Raw genomic sequence first — 15,262 nt, forward strand, 5'->3', positions numbered from 1 at the left:
TGATGAACCATAAATAGATTCTCGTGTACAAATGTTCTTTAGGGATAAGTTTGTAATTACAATCAGTTTAATTAGTCATTACGTTCTTGTAATGACGAAAAAGATCGCTCGTCCTTATGATCGTCCCGAGACAATCGCGTGGAATTTACAAATTCATCCTTGTAACATGTAATCTAGGAAATTGATTTGAGCATTTAATGTATTGTGTTCGTAAATCATTAACAAAACTATATCTCTCCATAAATACATATATTTGCCGTCATTACGATCTAGGATATCAAAGCTGCCTCCACATATGCATCTAAAGTGAACATTGCCTTGGGATTTCGACCATAACTTCCGCTTCTTAACATTTGTCTTTCAAAAGATCTACTCAAACACTTGATCCTCGCGATAATTTGAAGAAAATCGTCAAGACCGACTCTGCTCTCCCTGTTAACAAATCTTTTCGAGTATATTTCGATAGTTTTGACAGTGATATGAAGGTCGGGAATTCCTGCGAGTGCTTGCCGTAATTCTTTCTTGTCCATATCAAAACTCCTGTCAATATCGTATTTGTTGAACACACCATACCAAATCTTCAAATCTCTCCAAAGTTTATAAAATTCGTCAAACTCGATGCAACAACTCATGTCCACATCATAGAGAGCCAAAAGACTTCGACAGGTTTCCAAATTGAAATCATAATCTCCCATTTCGCGTCGAAAACAAAGCTGTAGGAGGTTCTGTAACTCATAAGCATCTATGACACCGTCATCTCCGGCAACTTTCTCAAAAATTTCCACAACTACCTTGTCTTTATCATCAAAACGTTTCAGGCGACGTCGTCTCTCAGATTCTGGTATAATTTTAAATTCCGTATAGCTCCAAGACATTTTGAAGGCTTGCGACCAGTTCACATAACAAAAACATACACAATTGAACTTGTATGGCACTTAGTTGGGCCATTAAAACAAAAAGATTTAAATACAAGGATGTGCCGTCAAGTGGATGAAAGGAAATGACGTCATAAAGATGAAAAGTTACTGCATCACGCTGTTTATGCAAATAACTCAACATAGGCTACAACCACTGATCAGTTTTTACAACGAAGACGAGTAGAACAGAAACAAGTACTGAAGACTGAAATTACACCCGGGCTTTCAGACAAAAAAATTTAAAAAAATGCGAATGGCAACACAATCTGAACAATAACAGCTTGGAACGTTCAAAACGTTGTTAAACTTAAGGTTTTGTTTCATATTTATGGCTATAGAATTGCAAATAACAAAGAAAATATCATACGTCATGTAGCGATCCTGTCGTGCGCTACGGGTCAACGAACGGCGAAGAAGAAGCCACTGAGCTTGCATCGTGACTGGATGTAACATCGAAACTGAATGACGATGACGTCATAGTGTCAAATATTGACGTCGTACGAGATGTGGTACGTGAACTTCCCTCCAAGAGTTGTCTTAGTACTGATTCAGAAAGGACACTCTGAACAGAAAAACAGGAAATAAATGACGTCACTGACTTCAAGAAACCAACACTATGACGACGACAACACCACCACCGAAAGGAACGATGGGAAATATTCATATGCAATTGGAAGATGGGAAGTGAAAAATTGGCGATTATAATTGAGGACACGAGTCCATTGCAAGAGCTCACTATTTGTTTTTGGACAGAACGTGTGAACTATCGAGGGCTTGCAAAGATAAACATTATTTGAACTCAATAAAGAGTTCTTGTGCGGAAACCTCAATAAAGTGACTGAATAAAAATACTTTAATGTTTAAACTGTACATTGATGTGTGTTTGTATCCAGTGTGTTTATATTCAAGTAGGACTTTTTAAGGATTTATTGGGAACAAAAAATTTGATTTTCAAAAAAAGCTCTCGAGCAAAACTTCATAAATATTAGCGAGCCCTTTTGAAGTGAAAACAAGTGACTTGAGCTTCAATAAAAATATAATCTTGGAAAGATCTTTAAAAACGTTTTCTTGCTATACTTTCATGGCTTGCTTAGTTGTTTTTGAAAATCACAAAGACAAAAAACGAGCGTTAACGCAAGACGAGAAAGCGTAAAACTTAAAAATTTATAATTTGATCACATTTCAAGAGCAATAAAAATTTCTGCCTTGATTCAAAACGATCTCAAAGTCTAGCACAAGGACGGGTAAACAAAACTTCATTCCAACATCTTTTCTCAAAACTTCGAGACCGAATCATGATAAATTTAGTTCAATCACCTTCTCACAGTCTTTTCTCCAAAACTTGGAGTAAATAACAAAGCTTGGTGTCGAGAGGGGGAGCAGGGGTATCAACAGGGGAAACAGGGGTGTCGAGAGGGGGAGCAGGGGTATCGAAAGGGAAAGCAGTGGTTCGTTTTGCTCATGTGGCCCTGAGTGAAGGCCTGCTATACACACTATAAAATTGAAAACTAAAGTACACATCAACTTACTTCATTCTCATCGTTATTTTGGAAATGCTTCAACTGCTCCTCGATCACCATTAATCTCTCCTTCATAAGTTGCATGTCATTTTCTTGCAAAACAATCTCGCCTACAGCTAACACGCAATAAATTTGAATGAATAGAAATTTGAGAACTAATACGGATAATAACTGAAACGTACTTGATTCACCATCTCCAGGAGCGGTATATTCGCCATTGATGTTGGCCTAAAATATATTTCAGTGAAACGAAATTTTATGGATGACGGAGAACTAACGATTTCTATTCGATGTGCGATTTTATACTTTTTACTGGTCAAAAAAACAGGGTAATTACCAATATAGTTAGGTTCAATAGCTAAGCCAGCTCGTTTTTTACTCATACAATGCAAATATGTTCGCGTTCAATCACATTAAAAACATTGAACGGAATATATTTTCTAAAGAAACGAATAATAATTTGGTTGAAAAACTGCATTGTAGGAGTAAAATTTCTGACTGGCTTCGCCACTGGTTGAGGTACTATTATAATCATTGAAGGATTATGGGGAATGTCGTATTGGTTGTTGGATTGGGGGGTATTACAATTTTTCGGAATAATGAAATAATGTAGTTAAGCTGGTTAAGGTGTCGCACTTGTAAATGCTGTTAAAAATATGTATGGGAAAAAACTGTGAAGTGAATGGTTTGTAGATGTAGATCGTTTGTGTTAGTCTAATTCTGAAAAGGACTGTTTGCGTCGGTGTTGACTGACGTTTCGACATCCTTAGCGGTAATAATCTTAAGTTGCTTGATCCGGTCTTATTACGAGATCAGTGGGAGAGCATTGATGGATTTTCTAATAATTGATGGAATTTCGAGGGTTGCTGAAGAGGGGTGAGCTGGTAAGGAAGTAATGCACGACAAGGTAAGGGTCAAGATTTTAGGGGTGTTCGGGTCGAGAAGTGAAACTACCAAAGTTAGTCCAAACGGTTGAAACATTGTCCTGAAAAACTTAGTTTAACTGTAGTACTGACTTTTTTGATGAAAAATGGGGAGTTTGACTGAATGTTTCTTAGAGGGGTGAATGATTTATATAGGGGAGCGAAATCTGATATTTAGGAGTACCCCCCCTGCGTCCGCCCACCCTAGAAAATTCGTAAATGCTCCAGAGTTGAGTCAAGTTAGACATGATTGGGTGGATGTAAAAATTCTTCAACTGTACTTGAAAAGATGGTTGACATGTTAAGCTTACCATAATATTTCGATCAGCGTCAATTTTTCCACATGTCACTTCAAACTCTTCAGAGGGTATCAAACACTGAAGTCGCCTATGAAAATGATAAAAAAAACGACGTTACATACAGCTGTGATAGAGTGATATCTGATTTGATTTCGTAAATTCATGTTCATCTTATATAATGTATAGTATATAGTCAAAAGTCTGAAACACAAAATTCAGAATTCAAAATATACACTTCAAAATGTCCAATCCAGAATTCAAAATTCAAGGCAGTTTTATCCCACTAAACCTCATCAAATTCCATTCAACCCAACTCTTTCTCTTAATGTCCAAGACAGTTTTATCTGACTAATCCTCACCTAATTCCATTTAACCCAACTCTTTCTCTTAATGTCCAAGACAGTTTTATCCCACTAAACCTCATCTAATTCCATTCAACTCAACTCTATCTCTTAACACACAAATCTCAACATTATCATCATCACATTTTGTAAGCTAACACTCTATCCATGGCCTTATTGAAAGTTTTATGTAGGATAATAATATTTTTATTAAAATATAACTATTTAAATTTTTCAAAAATAACCAAGCTTATCATTGTGACACACAACGTGGTGTTGTTAGCAGTGAATGTATCATACATATGCCACGTACATATTTATGTCATCAAGTTGTTTGGCTTCATCCTGTGTTGGTACAAAACCATTGCCGTAAGGAATGACGGAATCTTGACAAGCCGACTGCAACGAAAACAAAATTCACAATAATACAACTACAAAGCAATAGAGAAATACAACATACAATATCAAGGATAAGCTATGACTTAAATAAACCCCAAACATTCGGAGTGGAACTTTTAGCACTCGTGTCTGACATATTTGCAGTGCCACGAAGACAATAATGTTGTAAGGCAACCTCATATGTTTGTTACGTAACATAGATCGTCAAGGTTAGTTCAGTCCTGAGAAGAACTGTTGGGGTTGATGTTGACTGACGTTTTGACATCCTTAGCGTTAGACATCTTTAGAGTAAAGTAAAGATGAAGAATGCAAGGTTGTCGAAGCATCAGTCAACACCAACTCCAACACCAACTCCAACACCAACTCCAACACCAACACCAACACCAACTCCAACACCAACATCAACACCAACATCAACACCAACACCAACACCAACACCAACACCAACACCAACATCAACACCAGCTCCAACACCAACTCCAGCACCAACACCAACATCAACACCAACACCAACACCAACACCAACATCAACACCAACACCAACACCAACACCAACACCAACACCAACACCAACACCAACACCAACACCAACACCAGCACCAACACCAACAACAACACCAACACCAACACCAACACCAGCTCCAACATCAGCACCAACATCAACACCAACACCAACATCAACACCAGCTCCAGCACCAACTCCAACACCAGCACCAACTGCAACACCAACACCAACATCAACACCAACTCCAACACCAACTCCAACACCAACACCAACACCAACACCAACTCCAACACCAACACCAACACCCCTTCTCAGAACTTGACAAACGAGTACAATTTACAACACCCCTTCTCAGAACTTGACAAACGAGAACAATTTACATCTACAAACATCGAAACATGTAACGAGACTCCAGCGTTCAAACCATCAACCTTATTAAATACCTCATTCGTTAGATCTCCGATATCCGATAGAATTTCGTCCAATCGTTTCTTTTCATCTTCTGTCATTGCAATTAAACTACCAGCATCAGCTGCTAGCTAAACAAAACATATTATGACAAGGATGAATATCATATTTTTTAACAGTTATTTTGGCAACGATCTTTCTTTGGTAATCTAAGCGACCAAAGAGTAAATTTTAGTCAAGAATCAAAATAAAAAAAGATACAGTCACACGTATCTCAAAATCAACTTTTAAAAGGAAATGGTAAGCTTACCAAGATATTTCTCTTGATGAAATCTTTCGTTTTTGATTTCCGTTGCTTTTTCGTATTTTTCTCGCTATTCTTGCCGGTCTGATGAGTAGGGTCGTTTTCAATTTTACTTCTATTTTCTCGTTTTGGATTGCAATTTTTATTGGAAGATTCGGTTCCTGTAACGTTCCATGAAATATCAGTTCACTTTACGCTGTCGACACCACTGAATTATGACAAATTCATATCATCAGCTCTTAGTAAAGTACACCGACTAAGCTAACGTTTTCGAAATATTAAAGACGCAGCTCAAAAAATACAAATAATTTTAAAGACATACACGTTGTAAGACAATCATGTTTGACAAACTAGGAACGACGAAGATGCAATTGAAGCATGTTCAAGAAGTTTGTTGTTTTGTATACTAATGAATAATTAGCCACTATATGACTATACATTTGAAGTAAAGATAATATTGGCGTCCACACTTCATGATGACGAGCATCATTTAACACAATGACAATAAAGTGTCTTTAACTACCGTCTTTCTTCTATTTATAAACCCCTCCTTCAGCTCTTCCCCCGGTCTCAGTAAATTAAAAATCACCCGTAAGTCAATCTCACAATGAATTAACGACTAAATACAAATGCTAATTAAGCTTTATTCAATGATAAAAGCTTTTGATTCGTTTGAATTTCACTAATGTAAGAATAAAATAGCAGGTTGCAATTTTGCGTGAAATTATTTACACTCCAGGGGCCGGTTTGCAGGAAGCCTAGATAGCGTTATCAATTTGATAGCAATTTTTTTAAACTTCTATTAAACCTTTTAAAAGCAAAAAATATACGATTCGAACTGAGCAATCACTGCAACAAACTATTGTTTCGAAGATTACGAAATTTCTTTGTGGTAACGATGACGATTTCTTTGTCGTTTTACAAATTTGAAATTTGTGTTATCCAATGGATAACGCTATCCAAGCTTTGTGCAACCACCCCAGGCCCTTTACCTCCCCTCCCTCCACCTTCTAATTCGAAACTTTAATAATTGCAAAATAAAATAACCGCACATAGGGGGGGTTGGTGGTGAATACACGAAATACTGAATTTCCCTGAAAACTCATATTAAAACGATCTCATCGTAATAGCGTCAGTATTAAAGATGTTAATACCTTTGTTAACATTCAAAGTGTCTGAAGTACAGTCTTCTTGATGTATTTGCTGGTCATTCATGTTATCTTCAACAAAAGGTTGTGTTGCAAAGAGTGGTGTGATAATGCGTGGGTCTTCGACGAGACATTTTTCTGTGAATTGAAAAATATAAACACGATAACCTTAACCAACATAGAGGACACTTTATTTCATACTTTAATTGAAATAAAAACAGTATAGCTAGAGACTCGGAAATGATTTAAATGCTGCTCTTTAAAAACAAATTCTCTTTAATTATCCCTCAAAAAAGTCAGCATGATTTGTCAGAGACGACTATGTCGTAGGTCCGAGAGCAACGTGTGGTAATGTGTCGTAGGTCCGAGAGCAACATGTGGTAATGTGTCGTAGGTCCGAGAGCAACATGTGGTAATGTGCCGTAGGTCCGAGAGCAACATGTGGTAATGTGCCGTAGGTCCGAGAGCAACATGCGGTAATGTGCCGTAGGTCCGAGAGCAGCATGTGGTAATGTCGTAGGTCCGAGAGCAACATGTGGTAATGTGTCGTAGGTCCGAGCAACATGTGGTAATGTGCCGTAGGTCCGAGAGCAACATGTGGTAATGTGCCGTAGGTCCGGCAGCATGTGGTAATGTGCCGTAGGTCCGAGAGCAACATGTAGTAATGTGCCGTAGGTCCGAGACAACGTGTGGTAATGTGTCGTAGGTCCGAAACAACGTGTGGTAATGTGCCATAGGTCCGAAAGCAACATGTGGTAATGTGTCGTAGGTCCGAAACAACGTGTGGTAATGTGCCGTAGGTCCGAGGAACATGTGGTAATGTGCCGTAGGTCCGAAACAACGTGTGTAATGTGTCGTAGGTCCGAAACAACATGTGGTAATGTGCCGTAGGTCCGAGCAACGTGTGTAATGTGTCGTAGGTCCGGAAACAACGTGTGGTAATGTGCCGTAGGTCCGAGAGCAACGTGTGGTAATGTGCCGTAGGTCCGAAACAACGTGTGGTAATGTGCCGTAGGTCCGAGACAACATGTGGTAATGTGTCGTATGTCCGAGAGCAACGTGTGGTAATGTGCCGTAGGTCCGAAACAACGATGGTAATGTGCCGTAGGTCCGAAACAACGTGTGGTAATGTGTCGTAGGTCCGAAAGCAACGTGTGGTAATGTGCCGTAGGTCCGAAACAACGTGTGGTAATGTGCCGTAGGTCCGAAACAACGTGTGGTAATGTGCCGTAGGTCCGAGAGCAACGTGTGGTAATGTGCCGTAGGTCCGAGAGCAACATGTGGTAATGTGCCGTAGGTCCGAGAGCAACGTGTGGTAATGTGCCGTAGGTCCGAGAGCAACGTGTGGTAATGTGTCGTAGGTCCGAGAGCAACGTGTGGTAATGTGCCGTAGGTCCGAGAGCAACATGTGGTAATGTGCCGTAGGTCCGAGAGCAACGTGTGGTAATGTGTCGTAGGTCCGAGAGCAACGTGTGGTAATGTGCCGTAGGTCCGAGAGCAACGTGTGGTAATGTGCCGTAGGTCCGAAACAACGTGTGGTAATGTGTCGTAGGTCCGAGAGCAACGTGGTAATGTGCCGTAGGTCCGAGACAACGTGTGGTAATGTGCCGTAGGTCCGAGAGCAACGTGTGGTAATGTGCTGTAGGTCCGAAACAACGTGTGGTAATGTGTCGTAGGTCCGAGCAACGTGTGGTAATGTGCCGTAGGTCCGAGAGCAACGTGTGGTAATGTGCCGTAGGTCCGAGAGCAACGTGTGGTAATGTGCCGTAGGTCCGAGAGCAACAAGTGGTGGTGTGCCGTAGGTCCGAGAGCAACGTGTGGTAATGTGCCGTAAGTCCGAGAGCAACAAGTGGTGGTGTGCCGTATGACAGCGTACACAGTGTAGTGTACGTAAGCATGTGTCAAAACTAATAAATGTTAAAAAGTTATCATACCTTCTTTATTAGGAGCGCCTAGGGCAAGCATATGGGCAGGACCAAGGTCTACAGATTTTCCAAGTTTAGAGTCGCGATTTTTCTGCAAACTTTCCAACTCTTCACGCCACAAACGTTCTTGATCACGACGCTGTTTTTTAACTTCAATTTCCCTCTAGAAGATCAAACGTTTCTTTGCTTGATGAATTCATTCAACATGGCCATTTTTAATGTGTACATGTTTACACAGTGAAGTTCATTTCACTTTTTAAACTTGCTTAGTCAGTGGGAATCCCCCCCCCCTCAAAACCTAATGCCTCCCCCCTATTGGCCAGTAAGAAATTCAAGGGTTATCAGACAAACAACAAGTCTGAAAATTGATCACCTAAAATAGATTGCCCCTGAAAACCTTTCTTCCCCCCCCTCATTTTGACCAAGTGCCCGAACTGTGCCTAGTGCACACAGAAGCAAGACACATGTGATAAAATTTCAATGAATTTTTAAACATATCAAGTGTTTTATGTGTACTAAATAGTTCGGACTGACCTTAATTTTCTCAGCCAAGATGCTATCAAGTTTTTTAATCCTCTGCATTCCTCTTTGTACCTTAGGATCCACATCATTGCCGTCAATTTCACTGGTTGATGACCTTGATGCTTCATTTCTTGAATGGGGATCAATTTCCTTTAAAACAGATGCTTCGTTTGCGGTGAATGTGGAAGTATCTGCAGTTACAAAACGATCATTCCATGAATTATGAGAGAAATATTAAAAAAATCCAGTATGTTAATCACCATCAATGACAGTCTTCGAATTAGCATCAGTTAGTGAAGGGTTTACAATTTCTTTCGAGTTAATAACACCTTTTTCATCATTTTTTTCATTCATAACCAAGAGAGGGCTGGGATTTTTCTCCACAAGATCTTCATAAGCAGAGATTGTATCTTCACTTATATCTGTGATTACTACATCTTCCTCAATCTAGAAAGATAGTCACAAATATTGAGGCATAGTCAAAACAGGCATCAATGGACATACTCAGGATACTTTTGGTAAATTACATACCTCAGGATTTGATGATGTTTGATCTACATGTTTGAATAAAAAATATCATTGAGAAAATCAAGAAACTCTTTCAAAGCCATTTTCAACTGGGGGACTGTGAAATGGACAATATGCCTGTCAATTCTTTTCACTGGTTTAAAAAGTTAAGGAAATACAATGCTGGCTTACTGGGACTTTAAAAATAAATCTTTGAAGAAAACATACCTTCAGGAGATAATATATCCAATGAATTGCATAGCGAGATTCCAGCTGATCTCTGCAAACAAGAATTTTAAGAATATATATATATACAGTTTTGAGCTTTATCATTGAAACCAAACACAAAAAAGTTTTAAACAAATTCTGAAACTATACATACCACAGAAGATCGACTATTTGATCGCTTGCTCGTAGAAGCAGGCCTGCTTATAGCCTCCAAACTAAAAATAAGAGCAAAAAAGTGTTTTTGTTTACTTTGAATTTATTCGCAAACAAATTCACGAAAGAAGACTTTCAAAAGCTGAATGATACTTGAACTTTGTACCTTCCTTCTGAGATAATTTCCATGCCATTAATTCCAGCTGTATGTCAAAAATAACAAAGATAATTGAGCAAAACTATAATGTTAGGAGAAACTTTTAAAACTTTTCAGTTTTGCAAGCATTTCAATTTGGCGCGTTATCATTGTAAGAGGCCTGGTACTAACCTAGCTGCATTTTCGGCTCAGTGCGCACGCTCCGGTAAATTGTGGCTAACCGCTAAAAGCACATTTTGATTACAGATATTTCTAAAAATACTGGAATATACTGGAATTGAAATCTTTCCATCGTGTATAGCTAGTATAATACCGGTAGATGCTCAACTTACTGTGCTCAAGTGTACAGCGCAATAGCAAATAATCTGTTTCTCAGTATTACATGAAGTATATCATAGGGTGGGAGTCTGGAAGAGCACTACGTCATTTATGACATATATTGAGTGGAAGCCAGTATGGCTGAACAAAATTCTCAATCCTGTGAAAAGAACTCTGATTATGAAAGCTTAGATAACGATGAAACGGATAAGGATGATGCAAAAGTGAACCAAGACGACCAATGGCAAGCATTTAGGCCAACAATTCGCGAAAGAACAGAATACATGTTTAGAAACAGTCTTATGAGTGATACACAATTTTCAATCCGAGATGCGACCTCAGATACAGAAACAGAAACGAAAGTTATACCTGCACATAAATTCGTGTTGGCAGTCGGTAGTCCAGTATTTTACGCTATGTTTTATGGAAAACTAGCTGAAAGTCAGGAAACCATCGAAATAGTCGACAGCGACTATCAAAGTTTTATCGAGTTTTTACGATTTTTGTACTGCGATGAAACAAATCTGACAATTGATATGGTCATGGCTGTTACGTACTTGTCAAAGAAATACATAGTTCCAGCCTTGGAAAAGAGATGTCGATCTTTCGTGGAAAAAGCCGTTAGTGGCAGTAACGTTTTTCAATTGCTAAGTCACGCCAGGAAATACAAGGATGATTTTGTTGAAAAAATTTGTTGGGATTATTTAGATAGTGACACTGTGGAAGCCATTAATTCGGAAGGATTTCTTAGCATTAAAGAGGATTTGCTGTGCGAACTGTTAATACGAGATACATTACATGCCAAAGAGATAGAATTATTTCTGGCTGTTGTGAGATGGATTGATATGAATGCCTTGGTTGTCAACAATGAAGAACAGATGGATGAGAAGAAATCAGAAAAGGTTGTGAACCTTGTTCGTTACCCGTTGATGTCACAACATGAGTTTGCCGAACATGTTGTGAAGTCCAAGTTACTTCGTCATGAAGATGTTATCAATATGTTTTTGAAGTTTAACGATACCCTTGAAGACGACAATATCTTGCCATTTTCGCAAGTTCCTCGTCGAGGTTACTACCGCTGTTCATTATGGGAACATGTCTATGATACTCTGGACATTGAAGCTTGGGATATAGAAGCAAGTCGTATGCCCAATACATTGACTTTCTCATCAAATTCTAATATACTGTTGTGTGGTGTTGGTTTGTATGGCAGTGATAATAAAAATGAATCTTACAGTTTTCAAGTTCACGTCTCTGATGAAGATGAAACAGTTTTGCTTCAAAGCGAAGGGTCGTTCAGTTGTCATAATCAATGCTTTGCATATGATGTGATATTTAATAAGCCAGTGAAAGTACATAAAAATATCTGGTACACCATCCATGCCACTGTGGATGGTCCTAGGGGAGTGTATGGTGGACAATCTGTTGCCACAGCAACAGGCCTTCAGTTAGACGAGATTAGTTGTGGGTCTGTGCGCTTCTTGTTTAAAGACAACACTACAAGATTACAAAATATGTATAATCATTTTGCTGGATTACTTTATTTCTTGCGATAGAACAACAAAGTTGTTTGCTTATGTTAGTATAAAATACTGGTTGCTGTGAATCTTAAAAGAACATTTTCAACTAGTTGTGTTATAGACCAAATGGAATACATTGTTTAAATAAATGTTGACTAAAAAGTGAATAGTAAACTATTTATTTGTACTCGTGGCAAGTATCACTATGTTTTTATACATATGTAGCATGAACATTATATTCCATACTTCTTCTTCAAATTGTCCAACTCTTTGTCAGTAAAGTTTCTCCGATCAGATGGAAGGTTTTCAAGGTAATGAAAAAGGTCCTTCAATACTAATAAAAAAAATACCATACATAAAAACCAAGCCAAACGGGATGTCCACAAGGATATCTTTATAACCCCTATGTCACATTCTTACAATTAATATGGAAAAACACTTCTATAATGCATACTTACCAATTTTCTCTTTTGACGACAAAAACATTAAAGTCATAGGAAACCTTTTTATTTGTGAGATACATTTTAATTCATTGTACACAGAAGACGAATCCCTATAGAAAATGAAATAAATCTTAGTACACAGTTTAAATCTTGCATATTTCAAATCCAAGCTACAGTGTTCACACAGTAATACATACAATGTGAATAATTAAAACATATACCTTACATAAAATTCATAAAGAATGGAAAACATCTTCAGTAAAAGAGAAGATTCAACCAGCTCCCCAATGACTTTAGGTAACTGCTCAGGAGGAATGACCTGCAAAGAAACACCCACCCTGATCACCTCTTTCAACTTATGGAAAGACATCAATAAACTGTTCAACACAAAACCACCTTCATGTATGCATACAAATGCTCAGGACTACATTCCAATTGTTTCCACGTCCTTTGAAATTGTATTGAATTGGAAGGAGGTTTGAGATCGCGTAAACTTGACAAACTTGACTTTTTGTTCACAACAGATGATGAGGACAGATCAGATTTTGAGCTGAGTTTGTTTTCAATGGCGGGTTGATTGGCTTGATCAAAATGAAGTGCTGTTTTACCAACATCTTTATCTTTTAGCTCACATGCTGGTTTAACCATATAATCATGTTTCTCCATCGTTTCACTGTTTTTGGTATTCTCACCCACTGTTTTGATTGGCTCAGGCAAGACATTATCAACATTCGCCGTTGTATCAAACAAATCAAGATTATTCAATGATTTCACGAGGTTAGGATTCTTTTTAATGGCTGACTTCTGTTCATTGTCTTCCTCGTCATGGCTAGCACTTCCTATTTCTTCGATTATATTACGCTTCATAGGCTTCTGACAAAGTAAACATTCGTACAAAGTAGATTAAGTTAATTTTATATGTATTGCCCATTTAAATGATTTAGAAAAGCAAAATATCACCACATATACATACTTGTTTGTAGCTTTCCAAATCTTCTTTTCCTATAACAGATTTCTTTGTTTCTTTGGTCAACATCTTAAGGATAACAAGGCATTATGAGACACAAAAAGAAAATATCTTAAAGTTCCCTTTTCACTCACTTTCTTAATTTTCTCAATGCCATCTAGTGCTTGCTTATTATTTGGTTGCAATACCAACAGTTGTTCGTAATCAGTAAGGGCTTCTTGTAAATAACCAAGTGATTGTTTTGCAGTCGCTCGCCTTGCAAAAGCCTTTGCATATGTTTTGTCTAATTTCAAAGCCACATCACAATCCTGAATTGCAGCACCATACCTAAAATAATGAAAAAGTTGATGAATATATAAAAATTCTATATAGGATTGGAAAACCAACAATGCTTTATGTAATACCTTTGAACCTTAATCAAAGCCATAGCACGATTAGCTGGTAAGATTGCATTAGAGGGATCCAATCCAATGGCAACTGTGTAACGATTAATGGCTGCCTCATATTTTCCCTCTTTGAACAAATCATTTCCCTACAAAATATCATCACAGCAAGTGAGTTTGTATTCGGCCAACACCTGACTATTTCTCTTGAAATACTACTACAACCTTTTCCTTTTCAAATAACGCTTGCTGCAGACATCTCTGCTCAGCTAGTTCTTCATCTTCGCTGTCATCTTCTGATAATGATTGTGTCTCGAGATCATCTTGCTCTTCAATTTCTTTGATTGCTTTATCCTATATCAAAGTTTTAGAATCATCTTTCCTAGTTAGACATCTATTGTGTTTGCAAGCATTTGCAACACAGCTTAATGAAATATCATTCAATTGGAAGCTACCTACCACGTCATATTTGTCCCAAGCTTGAAAATCTGATCCTTTTAATCGAGGTTTTCGTGCTTCAACAGGAGCAGATTTCTTCATGATCGAAGTGGTTTTTTTCTTGCTGCGCTTGTTTCTAACTGGATGAGACTATACGCAGTCAAAGAAGAGATAAAACATACCGATTAGTTTTGATTACTGTAGTGGAAATTATAAAAAAAACACTTAATGTCAAAGTCAATAGACAGACAAGAGACGATATTTCTTTTTAACTAAAATTACCATATCTTTTGAGGCTTTAGTATTCAATAAAAGCTTTTCTTTTGCTTTTACTTCATCTTCCCACCGGTAAAGGTCTTTTAAATAGTCTTGCAATTCTTCGTTATTTCGTCTCACTTGATATTGGACATTTACAGCATCCGCCATTTTTGATAGTTTTGAATAAATAATCGGGCGTGCGGGTTGCATTCGGGTATTTACATTGGGAGGGGGAGCGGGAGGGGGAACGGTCACAGACACATTACGACGACAATTACCAGTCATACATGTTATTGTGTAACAGAAGAGAGTGTATGGGTACAAATATTTCATACTGTGTAAAAAAAGCGTCTATAAACATTACAGTCAGTATAAAAAGCGTTCAGGAAAACAAAGAATGTCTGAGCGTCCAGGAAAAAGGATTACTCCTTTAAGGAAATGCCACCTAATTTTCCTCGCTGAAATCGGAGTCATCATCAGAGTCACTATAACGTCCATGATTATCATTCGATAACAACACAGATCCCTCGCCATTCTCTAATGCCTCTTCGACTTGAAGACGGCTTTCAACTCGCCGGTAGTTAGAGCTGTGAAGAGCCCGCGATGAGTCGAGGCCGTAAGCTGCAAAGTCTTCGGGAAGCGCCTGAACGATGAAAAAAGAAAGTTATAGAAAGTTGAA

At 38.1% G+C, this 15,262-nt stretch overlaps 4 protein-coding genes across 5 annotated transcripts in view; 1 reads left to right on the forward strand and 3 right to left on the reverse strand.

Annotated features, from left to right (window-relative positions):
* LOC124433858 (fibrous sheath-interacting protein 1-like) lies at positions 1-12,409 on the reverse strand. The gene is made up of 16 exons (XM_046983675.1): positions 12,341-12,409; positions 10,266-10,302; positions 10,101-10,161; positions 9,947-9,998; positions 9,743-9,765; positions 9,472-9,658; positions 9,224-9,402; positions 8,699-8,852; positions 6,771-6,902; positions 5,623-5,777; positions 5,348-5,443; positions 4,314-4,399; positions 3,672-3,747; positions 2,620-2,665; positions 2,447-2,553; positions 1-1,479 (listed from the first exon to the last, which is right to left on the reverse strand). Exons 2-16 carry the CDS (start codon positions 10,286-10,288, stop codon positions 1,309-1,311), a joined length of 1,548 nt encoding a protein of 515 aa, XP_046839631.1. The 5' UTR covers positions 10,289-10,302; positions 12,341-12,409; the 3' UTR covers positions 1-1,308.
* Positions 10,593-12,261, forward strand: LOC124433859 (BTB/POZ domain-containing protein 2-like). The gene has a single exon (XM_046983677.1). The coding sequence runs from the start codon at positions 10,712-10,714 to the stop codon at positions 12,128-12,130; it is 1,419 nt and encodes a 472-aa protein (XP_046839633.1). The 5' UTR covers positions 10,593-10,711; the 3' UTR covers positions 12,131-12,261.
* Positions 12,094-14,868, reverse strand: LOC124433856 (RNA polymerase II-associated protein 3-like). 2 transcript variants are annotated; one of them, XM_046983672.1, is made up of 10 exons: positions 14,608-14,868; positions 14,347-14,475; positions 14,113-14,241; positions 13,909-14,036; positions 13,639-13,831; positions 13,511-13,573; positions 12,934-13,410; positions 12,759-12,856; positions 12,553-12,647; positions 12,094-12,428 (listed from the first exon to the last, which is right to left on the reverse strand). In XM_046983672.1, exons 1-10 carry the CDS (start codon positions 14,866-14,868, stop codon positions 12,328-12,330), a joined length of 1,674 nt encoding a protein of 557 aa, XP_046839628.1. In that variant the 3' UTR covers positions 12,094-12,327. The 2 variants fall into 2 exon arrangements, 1 of the variants encoding a protein (XP_046839628.1); XR_006944628.1 differs by having other exon boundaries at positions 12,258-12,428; positions 12,764-12,856.
* LOC124434177 (calcium-dependent secretion activator 1-like) overlaps positions 14,858-15,262 on the reverse strand; it is a 22,822-nt gene continuing 22,417 nt past the window's right edge. Inside the window, exon 28 of the mRNA XM_046984057.1 lies at positions 14,858-15,226. Within this exon, the coding sequence (XP_046840013.1) occupies positions 15,029-15,226 (198 nt within the window). The 3' untranslated portion in view covers positions 14,858-15,028. The remainder of the gene's footprint in view (positions 15,227-15,262) is intronic.

Source organism: Xenia sp. Carnegie-2017, unplaced genomic scaffold (assembly GCF_021976095.1).
Source record: "Xenia sp. Carnegie-2017 unplaced genomic scaffold, XeniaSp_v1 HiC_scaffold_14, whole genome shotgun sequence".
NCBI classification, from domain to species: Eukaryota; Metazoa; Cnidaria; class Anthozoa; order Malacalcyonacea; family Xeniidae; genus Xenia; species Xenia sp. Carnegie-2017.

Bases quoted from the DNA above. Each gene is read 5' to 3' on its own strand.
- LOC124433858 (XM_046983675.1), bottom strand. From the start codon at position 10,288: ATGGAAATTATCTCAGAAGGAAG. The intron at 9,659-9,742 runs GTATGTAATTTA...CTATCTTTCTAG, and splicing joins AAACATCATCAAATCCTGAG to ATTGAGGAAGATGTAGTAAT. The intron at 5,778-6,770 runs GTATTAACATCT...GGAACGTTACAG, and splicing joins CACTTTGAATGTTAACAAAG to GAACCGAATCTTCCAATAAA.
- LOC124433859 (XM_046983677.1), top strand. From the start codon at position 10,712: ATGGCTGAACAAAATTCTCAATCCTGTGAAAAGAACTCTGATTATGAA.
- LOC124433856 (XM_046983672.1), bottom strand. From the start codon at position 14,868: ATGACTGGTAATTGTCGTCGTAATGTGTCTGTGACCGTTCCCCCTCCC. The intron at 12,648-12,758 runs GTATATGTTTTA...CATTTTCTATAG, and splicing joins CTTTATGAATTTTATGTAAG to GGATTCGTCTTCTGTGTACA. The intron at 12,429-12,552 runs GTAAGTATGCAT...TTTTTTTATTAG, and splicing joins GTCGTCAAAAGAGAAAATTG to TATTGAAGGACCTTTTTCAT.